General features: G+C 32.0%; 1 protein-coding gene across 2 annotated transcripts in view; it reads left to right on the top strand.

Moving 5' to 3' along the window:
* RB1 (RB transcriptional corepressor 1) overlaps positions 1–12,623 on the top strand; it is a 128,062-nt gene that overhangs the window by 38,134 nt on the left and 77,305 nt on the right. For both annotated transcript variants that reach the window (XM_076009459.1, XM_076009461.1), the window contains exons 8-12: positions 1,081–1,223; positions 4,545–4,622; positions 6,841–6,950; positions 7,858–7,935; positions 11,053–11,140. In XM_076009459.1, the coding sequence (XP_075865574.1) occupies positions 1,081–1,223; positions 4,545–4,622; positions 6,841–6,950; positions 7,858–7,935; positions 11,053–11,140 (497 nt within the window). The remainder of the gene's footprint in view (positions 1–1,080; positions 1,224–4,544; positions 4,623–6,840; positions 6,951–7,857; positions 7,936–11,052; positions 11,141–12,623) is intronic.

The raw sequence follows: 12,623 nt of genomic DNA, 5'->3' as shown, positions 1-12,623 counted from the left end.
TAGTTTTCCATGTCCATTACATCACTTTATGAACATATATACCCCGCATTTAGCTCCCACTTATGAGTGAGAAAGAACATGTGGTATTTGTTTTTCCATTCCTGAGATACTTCACTTAGCATGATGTTCTCCAGTTCCATCCAAGTTGCTGCAAAAGACATTATTTCATTCATTTTTATGGCTGAATTACTCCATGGTGAGTGTGTGAGTGTGTGTGTGTGTATAAATGTGATATATATATATCACACTTTCTTTATGTATCAGTGGATGGACATTTGTGTTGATTCCGTATCTTTGTAATTGTGAATCGTGCTGAGATAAACATGAGGTGCAAGTGTCTTTTTTTTTATAGAATGACTTCTTTTCCTTTGGATAGATACCCAATAGGCACAATCTAGCTTTTACTGATTGTATCCTGTGGTATAGTTTAATATGTTCTTTTGTCCTCTCAATTTCTTATTGGGTCTAGAGGCAATGAATACTTTTTAATTATATGTAATATCTTTAATAGCTAAACCTGTATTCAGTTTGAATTGGGAATGCTCAAAGTAATCCAGGGGATTTTTTTAAATCATAGTTTGTCATCAAATGATTGTATTTACATAACTATTTTTAAAAGAATCATAATTTATTAAAACTTTTAAAATGTAATTGTTTTTATATTATATACCTAGAAGTTGAATCCATAAATATTCGCTCATTATTTTTAAGACTGCAAGATAGGAAACGGTTTTCTTCTCTTGCAAACTGAGTAGGATATACTTAGGATTAATTTATAAGTTGACTATTTCCCTGCCTTCTCTTTGTATTAGTTTATGAAACTGTAGGTATTTTACAGTTCTTTTTGGGCTATATGGAGTCAGGGGAGAATAGGGATGGCAAAGGCTAATATCAATACATAACTTATAATAGTCATTCAATAAATAAATGCAATTGTTATTTTTCTAATGAAGCCTGATAAGTAAAAGTAATAGAATGTTACCAAGATTATTTTCGACCTTCTGAGTTATAATTAGAATACTTCATTTTTTTATATGATGTAACGTGCAACTGTGCTTATCTGATTTATCATTTTTACAGAAACAGCTGTAATACCCATTAATGGTTCACCTCGAACACCCAGGCGAGGTCAGAACAGGAGTGCACGGATAGCAAAACAACTAGAAAATGATACAAGAATTATTGAAGTTCTCTGTAAAGAACATGAATGTAATATAGATGAGGTAATTTAACTTCATGATTTCTTTAAAACAAGTTAAAGTAGATTTAAATGTAAGTTCTTCCTAACAGTATGTACTTCTTTTGTGATGACCATGCATTTTGTAATTAGTGGCAACTCTTATGCAATAGCAAAATATTTGGAAAAAAATTTATTTTTCATATTTAGTTAACTTTGGTTTTAAAGAGAGTAGCTCCCTTGCTCTGGAATCACTGAAACGTATATCATCAAGACAATAGTTTTCAAATGTATTTGTTCTGATTCCTCTGAGGTTGCTGATACCCATAATGTTTTAAAATACCCTGCCAAGAAAACTCTAGTGTTTTGGTTTAATGATAAGTGATACCAATATTAAAATTCTGTTCAGCCTTCTTTAATTACTCTTTCTAAATATCATACCAGATGTTAATGGCTAGTGGAGAATACACATGAACACTTATCTTGGTCGTAGAATCTGTAATGTTAGAATTAGAAGAAATCTTATGAATAATGTACTCAACCTCCTTCTAGTAATGATTAAACAAGCTTCCAGAGACTGATAGCTCATTACTTATAAAGTCTACATTAGACTTTGAGACAACTGGTACTAGTGTTTCTTTTACTTTATTGTGCAGTTTTCTCATAATTTGTTACATTGCCCACAATTCACTATAATCAAATACCAGTGAAAAATGTTACATCTTTGAAATTTTTTCATAATTTGTTATATTGCCCATAATTCACTACCACCCAGTAGCACTGAAAAAATGTCACATTTTTGAAATTTTGCTGTAAAGTTGGGAAGGAATTGGGGGTATGATCCCAAAATCTAGTTTAAGAAGCATTAGAATGATTTATAAAGCTATGTGGGTTTTAGCAGCATGGCTCTTGTTAATTTCAACAGATACACAGTTTATCCTTGGATGACATGGGTTTGAACTGCACAGGTCCACTTATATGCAGATTTTTTTCAATAAATATATTAGGAATTTTTTTTGGAGATTTGTGACAATTTGAAAAAACTTGCAGAAACTTTTTGGTGTAGAAATACCAAAAAAATTAATAAAAAGTTAAGTATGTCACTAGTGCAGAAAATGTATGTAAATACTAGTCTATTTTATCATTTACTACCATAAAATATATACAGATATATTGAATATAAAAAGTTAAAATTTATTAAATTTATTAACAGCATAAAATTAACTATAATCTGTACTGTGCTACTGTAATAATTTTATAGCCACTTCCTACTGCTATTAGGTGAGCTCAAGCATTGCTAATATCTCTTAAAAATGCTGTGTATCTCCAAGAGAGCAGTTAATCTTTCCAGTAAATTGCATATGGCAATAAAAAGTGATCTCTTGAGGTTCTCACTTATTTTTTGTCTTTAGTCCTTGAGACTAGCACAAACTACCACTAGTGATGCTGGAAATACTCCTGAGGTAGAGACAAACTACGACATTACAAGAAAAAGTTGAATTGCTTGATATATACCATAGATTGAGGTCTGTAGCTGCATTTGCCCACCATTTTAAACAGACAATTCATCTTATTAACAGCTGACATAACCTTGTTGTAAATGTATTTTTTCTTCCTTATGATTTTCTTAACATTTTCTTTTCACTAGCTTACTTTATTATCAGAATACAATATATACTACACATAACATACAAACAGTATATTATATATATAGCATACAAATTTGTGTTAATTGACTGTTTATATTATTGGTAAGGCTTCTAGACATAGTAGGCTACTAGTAAAGTTTTGGGAGAGGCAAAAGTTATATGTGGACCTCTATTCCCAACTACTCAGGAGGCTGGGGAAGGAGGACTGCTTGAGTCCAAGAGTTTGAGGCTGTAGCATGCTATGATTGCACCTGTGAATAGCCGCTGCACTCAAACTTGGGCAACATAGTGAGACCCCCATCTCTAAAAAATAAAAAAAAAGTTATATACAGATTTTCAACTGCGTGGAGATTGGTGCCCCTAACTCCCACATTGTTCAAGGGTCAACTGTGTGTAGATACAGATATAGCAACTTTACATATATATTTTTTGCTTTGTTTTCTAGAATCACAAATTATCTTTGCAAATAGGCAGACAAATGTAGTTGAAATGTATCTTATTACTCCAGTTCTGTTGCTTGTTTTCAAGATAATCAATAGTAGTAAGTGCAGTTTTCTAATTTCTGGTTGCTAATTCTTTGGATTTCAGAACTATTTGTAAAATTTCATTTTTAAAATTAGGAATAAATCATTTTTTTAACTTTTAATTTTAAACAATTTTTTAGAATTTAGAATCTTATAGTTATAACTTTTAAAGTATAGTTAATTAAAAGCTTTAGTGAGAATTAATTGACATTTGATTATCCACATGTTGCATTTGTTTATTTACTGGTTAGTCATACTAATTGATTAATTAAAATTACCCACCTTATAAATATTCTAGGTAAGTGGGAGTTAGAAAAGAAAACTAATAAGTATTTCAGAGACTTAATTCTTACAATTTATTTGGTAGGTAGAAGATAGGAACTGATATTAAATTATTCCCACTTTAATAAATGCAGACTTGGAGTTTAGAAAAGGAAGTTAAATAAAGAAAACCAAGTTGTTTAAAATTTTATAACATTGCAAATGTAGAATAGCCAGGAATATAACTCCAGGTTTTCTGAGGGGGTGTGTGTATGTGTGTGTGTGTGTGTGTTTAAAATCCATGTTAACTGTAGGGTGCTTTTACATGAAACAGTGCATAATCCCACAAATGATTATTTGGTTTTGAAATAAATTATTGGGTATTAATTTCATGTGTGAAATTATTTTCTTAAATATATGCTTTAAAATTGACTTGTCATTCCTTGAGTGGATATCAGATTAGGAATAATCTGATACTTCACATGACCTGTGTATGAAGTGACTAAAAATTATGCTTTGGGGAGAATTCACAGGCAATGTAGAGAAGTGGCTTGGCTTTGATGGTAGATAGATTGGATTTTAATTCCAATTCTGTGACTTCCTTGTTGTGCAACTTTGGTCAAGTTGCTTACTTTGAGTGTCCTGTCTTTTTAATCAGTAGTTAAATGTGAAATACTGAAGTTGGTTTCAACGGGTTTTCTTCCTATAAATGCCATGTTATTAGTAATTTCCCACTTACCTCCATTTTCGGGCCAGAATTCTACCACACATACATTAAAAAATAAATAATTAAATTAATTATAAGTAAGTATCACAGTAGCTTGGATGGATGGCATTGATCAAAAGTCAGTTAACACTTTTATTCTGTTGTTAATAGTGACAGATTATGTTTTGTTTTAAATTTTAATGGTCATGTAACTTTATTTTTTTCAGGTGAAAAATGTTTATTTCAAAAATTTTATACCTTTTATGAATTCTCTTGGAATTGTAGCTTCTAATGGACTTCCAGAGGTAATCTTAAAGAAAACTTAATAATAAAAAATAAATGTTTTGAGACTTTGGGGAGGGGGGATTAGTTCTTTAAATTTCTTAAGATCAATTTACTATATATCAATATATTTTTGCCCAAGGAAAGTAATCTAGCTAAGGAGAAGTGTGTTGAAACCAACTTTATAGTAATGAAAAAAACTTCTGAATATGTATGTAAATGTATAAACAAGCATCATTTTGTCATTTATACTAGACATTGATTTATACTGAAATTTTTCAAAAACTAAAGTGTAGGGTTTTCAATTTCTAAATGCCATTAAATATCTAAGTATACACAATACAGAATCATGTTTGATTCTAATTTACTTTGGTATGCATCCTTAATCATAGAATCCATGATTAATGCCATCAACATTATTGGTATTACTGTATTGTGGAACACCTCTTTTGAGCATTTTAAAAAACTACTTAATTGAAAATAAATTTAGTTGAAATGACTAAGACTGTATTGCAGAAATGTTTTACCTTAGTGATGCACCATTCATCTGTTTTGTTTCACATTTTGCCAAAAATATGTTTTCAATGAGAACAGAACAACTGAGTCCTTTAGGTGGTAAGGTGAAATATGTGGAGAAAGGGATACTATGATAAATGATTAAAAACAAAAGCAATGTTTTAGAAGAACCTTGTATTAGTTACCAAGACCTGAAGGCATGAAATCGAATTGCTAGACTGCTGATTCTATGACCTGAATTGTTAGCTAGTTCTTGAATTAATTTATTAATTATTTTTTGAGTGCTTAATATGTACCAGACATTGTGCTAGATACCATGGATATAGAGATTTAATTCTAAGTCATTGTCTTAAGTCGCTTAAGATGCCAGTGGGAGAGGCAGACAAAGAAATAGAATATTACAGGAGTCTACAAGAGTCTGATAGAAGTATGCACAGGGTTCCGTGGTACCTCAGAGGAGGGCTACCTAATCCAAACTGAGGCAGGTAGGTTTCATGGAAAATATTTAATAGTTTGGAGGTGATGTGATTTCTGAGCTAAGTAAATCTTATGGGAAATGGCATTTCCAGGTGTTGGACATTATATAGATTCAAAGGCATAGTAATGTGACAGTATGGCCTGTTCAGTTAATTCTGAGTTGGGATACAGGGGAGAACAGTGGTGAGATATAGTGCTGAAGAAGCAAGACTGTTGAATTAATGAGTCCTGTTACCACTTTAGGTACTAAAAAATATGTTGTTCACAACTCTAAAGAATCTTAGACACTTATAATAATCTTTTTTCCTTTAAAAAAGATTATAGTTTTAATAGAAATCTTAAGAGAAACTTTACATTTTCCCTAGTATTTCCCATGTAACTGCCAATCAATAGATGATTAATAATTAGTGCCTCACTAATGTAGGGGAGGAACAATGATTAAACTTAATCAAGCATGAATGACTTTTCTGCCTAATACACTTCTACAGACTAACAAAAAGTTTACATTTAATTGGGTTTCTGCCTACCATTCCTTTTAGAATGCAATTTTAGTTGTCTCAGGTCGAAATCACTTTTAAAAGTCAGAGCAGAAAGCATGCCAATAGTTGTTTATTGGGCATTGGTTTTAAAGTATGATTAGAAAATTATGAATCAGAAATGATAAAAGATTTACAGATTCTGTCAATTGAAAAAGTATCTAAGATTGGGAATAAATTGTACAAATATGTTAATTGGACTAATTAATTGACCTAATTCTCTTGCCCAAGATACTTAACTGGAGGGAGCTGGAGTGAACCACAGGGTTTAGAAAAGATTGACAGAATATGTAATCAAGAGGAGTTGCTACAAAGTTTGAAAAAAATACTTTATTTTATACTGATAAATGTAATGTGGGGGTATTTGGAGAATCTTGGCAATTAAGTGGTTATAATAATATTTTATTTGTATATGTATTATTTTATCTATATTAAGTATTGTTTTGTGGCATTGGTGAGCCTTGACTACATAAAATTCTAATAAGGGGGGTACATATGTAAAATAGACCTAAAATCAGAGTTGAAAAAATTTTGCAATTTTCTGTACTTTATTTTTAGATGGGCCTTATTTACATTACATGTGAACTCAGTATATATTGTAAAATTCAATGTATGTTGTACATTTAATTCTTCAGTGAAATCTGTGCTTCTGTGTGCTTAGAGATGTAACAACATGAAAAGGGTAATAATCATCAGTGTTTTTTCTTTTGAGGTTGAAAGTCTCTCTAAACAATATGAAGAAATTTATCTTAAAAACAAAGATCTAGATGCAAGATTATTTTTGGATCATGATAAAACTCTTCAGACTGATCCTATAGACAGGTATTGCACACATGGTATATTTTTACTCATTGATACACTTTTGATGTGGCTTGATACATAGGTTAAGTAGGTTTTTTGTTTAACTTAGTGGCTTTTAAGTATCATTTGTAACTTTCAAATGTCTTTATATGAAGAAAAGGTAAATAGTATTTTAAGCACATAATTTTTTAACAAAATTTCATATAATTGTGTTCTATAACAATTACCTTTTTTCAGTTAGCTGATTATAATTTTTTAAATGTGCACCAAAACAAAATGGTTGAAGTAATTAGTTTATTCAAGTAGTGATCTCTGTATTTTTTCATCCTTGCATCTAATATTGCCTGCCTGGTTCATTTTTGAAAAAAAAATTAATATTAAATTCTATTCTTTTGGATTATCATGTAGAAGCCCCTAAAATAAGAATGGTTGAGAGTAATTATAAAAATTTATAACTGATCATAAATAAGGTTAATTTTGTGTCTTTAGCATGAAATTTTTAAATAAGAAACTGAAAATACCTGTAATTTGGAAATTAAACATAGTAAAATGTTTTTAATTTTATTTAAGTGAAAATAAAGTTTGTAGAAATTATAATGCACTGAAAAGCTTGAGCTTTTATATTTTTAATACTGAACAACTTGGTTATTAATACCACTAGAGAGAAAAGATTTCACTTTCAAAAAATACTTAATGATTGGTGTACCTCTTTGCCATAAACATAATGGAAAGATATCCACACTTAAAAACAATGATGAAAAAATAGTTTTACTTATTTAAGGACCATTTGGATCATCTGTTTCCTATCATGTCTATTATTGATTTACTATTTTATGTAACATTATAAAGCAACAGAAGGTATTGGACTACTGTTTTGATGCCAAATTGTAAATTTTCAGTATGAATGACTTTGCTTATCATTATTTAGTTTTGAAACACAGAGAACACCACGAAAAAGTAACACTGATGAAGAGGTGAATGTGATTTCACCACACACTCCAGTTAGGTATGAAGTTTCCTACTTTTGATTTTCATTATAATTGTTTATTCAATGCTTTATAGGGCTTCAGGTTTGCTCATTTGTTTTAGTATACATTGTTACATACATGCAACAAATATATGTTGAGTCTTCTTTGTGTGCTGGGTATGTTACTAGTAGCTGAGGGTACAGGTGTTAGATCTAGTTCTGTCTTTAAGAAACATAACAACATAACCTAAAATGGGAATGTGTTTCATCTCAGTGAATAAAAAAGAGAAAAAAAATGTATCACCAGTTGATCTGTATACAACCTTGAAGGAGTAATTTTTATGTCTTTTTCCTCATTCCCTTCCCACATTAAATCTGTTATCAAGTCTTACTGAATCTACCACCAAAATATATTTTGAGTCCATCTATTTTTCTCTATTTCTGCTATCACCATCCTTGTACAAGACATCTTTCTCTTTCTCTTGGACTTTTTGCAGTGGCCTACTAACTGATCTTGCTGCTTCTGCTTTCATCACTGTACCTCTCTCCCTACCATCAAATCTATTCTTCACAGACACTCCAGAATAATATCCTAGCACTGTAAATTGGATCATGTTCACCTTGCTGTTAAAACCCTCTGATCGTTTCTCATTGCAATTGGAATACAATGCAAATACCTTCACAGTGCCTACAACACCGTATATGATCTGGCTTCTAGTGCCTCTCCAACCTCATCTTACTTTCTTGCTCATTCTATGTTAGCAACACATTGGCTTTCTCTCAGTTTTTTGGACTCTCCAAGCTCTTTTGTACTTGAAAACCTTCATGCTTGATATTGCCTCTTCTTGAAACTCTTCCTTTTTTTCTTTCCATGGATTACCAACTGCTATTCTTCATTTAGCACAAACATTGACTTTTTAGAGATATTTCTCTCTGAAGTATTTTTCTTCATTATTCTTTCTCATAGCATCCTATTCTCTTCCTTAATAGCATGTATCACAGTTTATAATGATAAATTTATTACAATTTGTAATGATAAAATTCATTTTTGTGTTCGGTTAACTTTTACTAAAACCCACCATAACCTTTGAATTCCATGTCATATGGCCATGACTTCTTTGTTCACCATTTAATAATTAGGACCTATCATAATGCTGGATATATAGTGGGCAATCATTTTACTTCATTATATTTGAAATGACTATATAGATCTTATAGATGCATTGTCATGTAAGTATAGTAATAGGTATAAGGACAAGTGAATGAGTTGACACAGAAGGGATTTTGTAAAACTGTGTCTGAATTGAATTTTGAAACATGTAAGGGTTTGTGTCATAGGACAAGGATTTTAGGGAGTGAGAATAGCATGTGCAAAGAGAAGGAAGTGTGAAATAGTGCAGAGTGACTGGGCAGCTATTTGCATCTGTGTGTTGACTAACTGTAAAATGAGAGGATGAAATAGCAGGAGAGGAGCGTAGGCCGTGTATACCATACTTACGATTTGAACTGTAGCATGTGCATGTTACAGCCTGTGCTACAAGTGGGTGTTAGGCAGGAGTAGGGATAAAATCAGACTTGATTTTTGCAAGTTTACTTGGTAGTATTTAATAGTTTCTAAGGAGATGGCCTTAAGAGGACAAGGGAAGATGAGAAATAGAGAGACCTGCCAATCTGTCTCAGTGGTTTTTAACCAGGGATACAAATTAGAATAATCTGAGGTATTTTTTCAAAGTACACATGCCTAAGCCTTACTACCACAGACATAGTGAGTGAAAAATCTCTATACAGGTCTGCTTCAGTAGTTCAGTTGAGAGATTTTGAAGAGTGAACAAATAGAGTCGTGGTGGGAATGAAGGAACAAGAACAGGTTTGATAAATATTTGATGAATTCATATTTAGAGTATTGTTCTTGAGTTATTTATGAAGAAGATGTCTAATAAACAGTAGGATAAAGATCTTATAGATTTGGGAATCATTGGAGGAGTTAAAACCATAAAGGTAAATGATACTGCCTGAAGTAAGGGTGTATAATAGCAAGAATGGGTGGCTAAGGGCTGAACTCTAAAGAATATTAGCATTGGTCAAGTGTGGGGTGGCTCACGTCTGTAATCCTAGCATTTTGGGAGGCCCAGATAGGGAGATCGCTTGAGGTCAGGAATCTGAGACGAGCCTGAAAAATAGAAAAATTAGCTGGGTGTGGTGGCACATGCCTGTGTAGTCCCTGCTACTTGGGAGGCTGAGGTAGGAGGATCGCTTGAGCCTACGGTTTGAGGTTGCAGTGAGCTATGATCACACCACTGCACTCTGGCTTGGGTGACAGAGTGAGACCCTGTCTCAAAATAAAACTAGCATTTCAATACTTGATAGCAGTTAGATTCTAGAGAATGAGAAAGTTTGAATAGGGAGTCCAGAGAGTGAAGCCAAGAAAGCCAAGAGAGGGAGGGAATTTCTGGAAAGAGTTAAGTGTGCAAGAGTCACAAATGCTTCAAGGAAGTCAAGTATTGGAACAAATGTGAAAGATCTTTGGTTTTAGCAGTTGGTCATTTGTGGCTTTAGTCATTGTAGCTTAAATATGATTAGTGGGCATAGAAGTATATGGAAGCAACAGGGCAACATGTTTGAAAGGTGAGGAAGTGTAGATAACAGTTTAGAGAGGCTTGGCTGAAAACAATGAGCATGTTTTACTAAATAATATTTAAGGACCCTTTCAGCCCTAAACATTCTACAGTTATTTACATCATTAAATAGTGTCTCAAATGTACTGCTACTCCAGAATTGTAAATTAATATTTACTATACACCACACACACACACACACACATGTAAAATTTTGGATTTTAAAAGATTGACCTAATTTTATCTTTTAACAATGGTGACTTTTAAAAATATCCAGGACCTTTGTATTATTTCTTCTTGATAAATGTTTATATATTTTCTCCTAAGAATAATGTCATTAGTTTGGCCAATTCATGTTTTTATTGATATATAGTTTTATTAGTAAATAAGTACATTTATTCTATAATTATAAGATTATTGATTATGAATACATATTTTCTTGAAGATTTAAGTAAAATGTAATTCCTTATAAACCACGTATATTTAACTTGGGAGATAGATTCATTGCCTAACAGTTTTTTCTATTTTATTTTTCCTTTAGGACTGTTATGAATACTATCCAGCAATTAATGATGATTTTAAATTCATCAAGTGATCAACCATCAGAAAATCTGATTTCCTATTTTAATGTAAGTCATATATGAAACATTATTATGATATCTTGGCAAAGAAATTTGAAATGGGAAGTTAAAGTACTGAGTACTGTTTAAAACACTTATCTTCTATCAAACATGTAGTTAACCATTATTTTTTCTTGTCTTTTTCCTTATTTATTTAGTTTTCTTTTGCAAGCACATATCTTGACAACACTGATTTCCTTTAACATTTAACAGGTTGGTTATGGATTTCAGGGAATTCATCTTGTTAGATTCTTGATATGTGCCATTCACTGCCCATAGGCCATTGACCCAATTTTCTTTTATGGCTCAAATGAAACTGGTGTGCTGTTGTATGAATATTTTACTAACCACAACCATACAACTAAAAAAGATAACAGGACAACTTTAAACCAAAGATCATGTTTAAATCAATGAAAAATTGTGTTAATACACTCTCATATCATGAAAAGTTTCATTTAGCAATGGTATAATTTTTAACTTCCAGGAAATCTGTTAATGAAAAGTTCTTTTTTAATTTTAAGATAGTGTTTATAGTCTGATATTGGAGACATGAATATGATGAACACAGTGAATACAAAAGAAAAATCTTAATACTTACAAAAAATCAAATGTAACTGGTAAAATAACCATCTCATGGATAATCTTTTGGTATAGTACCATTTTAATGAGACTTTAAGAAAATAAAGATTTTCTTGCTTTCTTAACCCTTCAAATTAGGTAGTATTAGTAGTATAGTTGAATTTATATGGTATTATTTTTAGATTTTCTTATGGTTACCATTTGCCTTGCAATTTAGACCTCACTTCTGAGATCACTTTTTTCCTTAGATTATCTTTTAATAATTCCTTTAGTGAGGTTAGTTTGTGATGAATTTACAAGGTTTTGTTTTTTGGTCTGAAAGTATCTTTTTTTTTTTTTTTGAGACAGAGTCTTGTTTTGTTGCCCAGGCTAGAGTGAGTGCCGTGGCGTCAGCCTAGCTCACAGCAACCTCAAACTCCTGGGCTCAAGCAATCCTCCTGCCTCAGCCTCCCGAGTAGCTGGGACTACAGGCATACGCCACCATGCCCGGTTAATTTTATATATATATGTTAGTTGGCCAATTAATTTCTTTCTATTTATAGTAGAGACGGGGTCTCGCTCTTGCAAGAGCTGGTTTCAAACTCCTGACCTCGAGCGATCCGCCCACCTCGGCCTCCCAGAGTGCTAGGATTACAGGCGTGAGCCACCGCGCCCGGCCTATCTGAAAATATCTTTACCCTTATATTTTGTGAGATAGCTTAGCTGGATCTTCAAGTCTAGGTTCACCTTCTCTTAGAAGATTGAAGATATTATTTTATTACTTTGAAGCTATAACTTTGCTATTTTCTGCTTCCCATTTTTGCTAATTAAGAAGTCTTCTATCAATCTAACCTTGTTCCTTGATGATGTTAGGTATGATTTAACAGTACTCATTATAGTCTTTGTCATCCTATACGTAACCATTTTAATGTAC

The sequence above is a fragment of the Microcebus murinus genome, chromosome 13 (assembly GCF_040939455.1).
Source record: "Microcebus murinus isolate Inina chromosome 13, M.murinus_Inina_mat1.0, whole genome shotgun sequence".
NCBI lineage: Eukaryota > Metazoa > Chordata > Mammalia > Primates > Cheirogaleidae > Microcebus > Microcebus murinus.
This window is presented reverse-complemented; position numbering and strand designations above follow the sequence as displayed.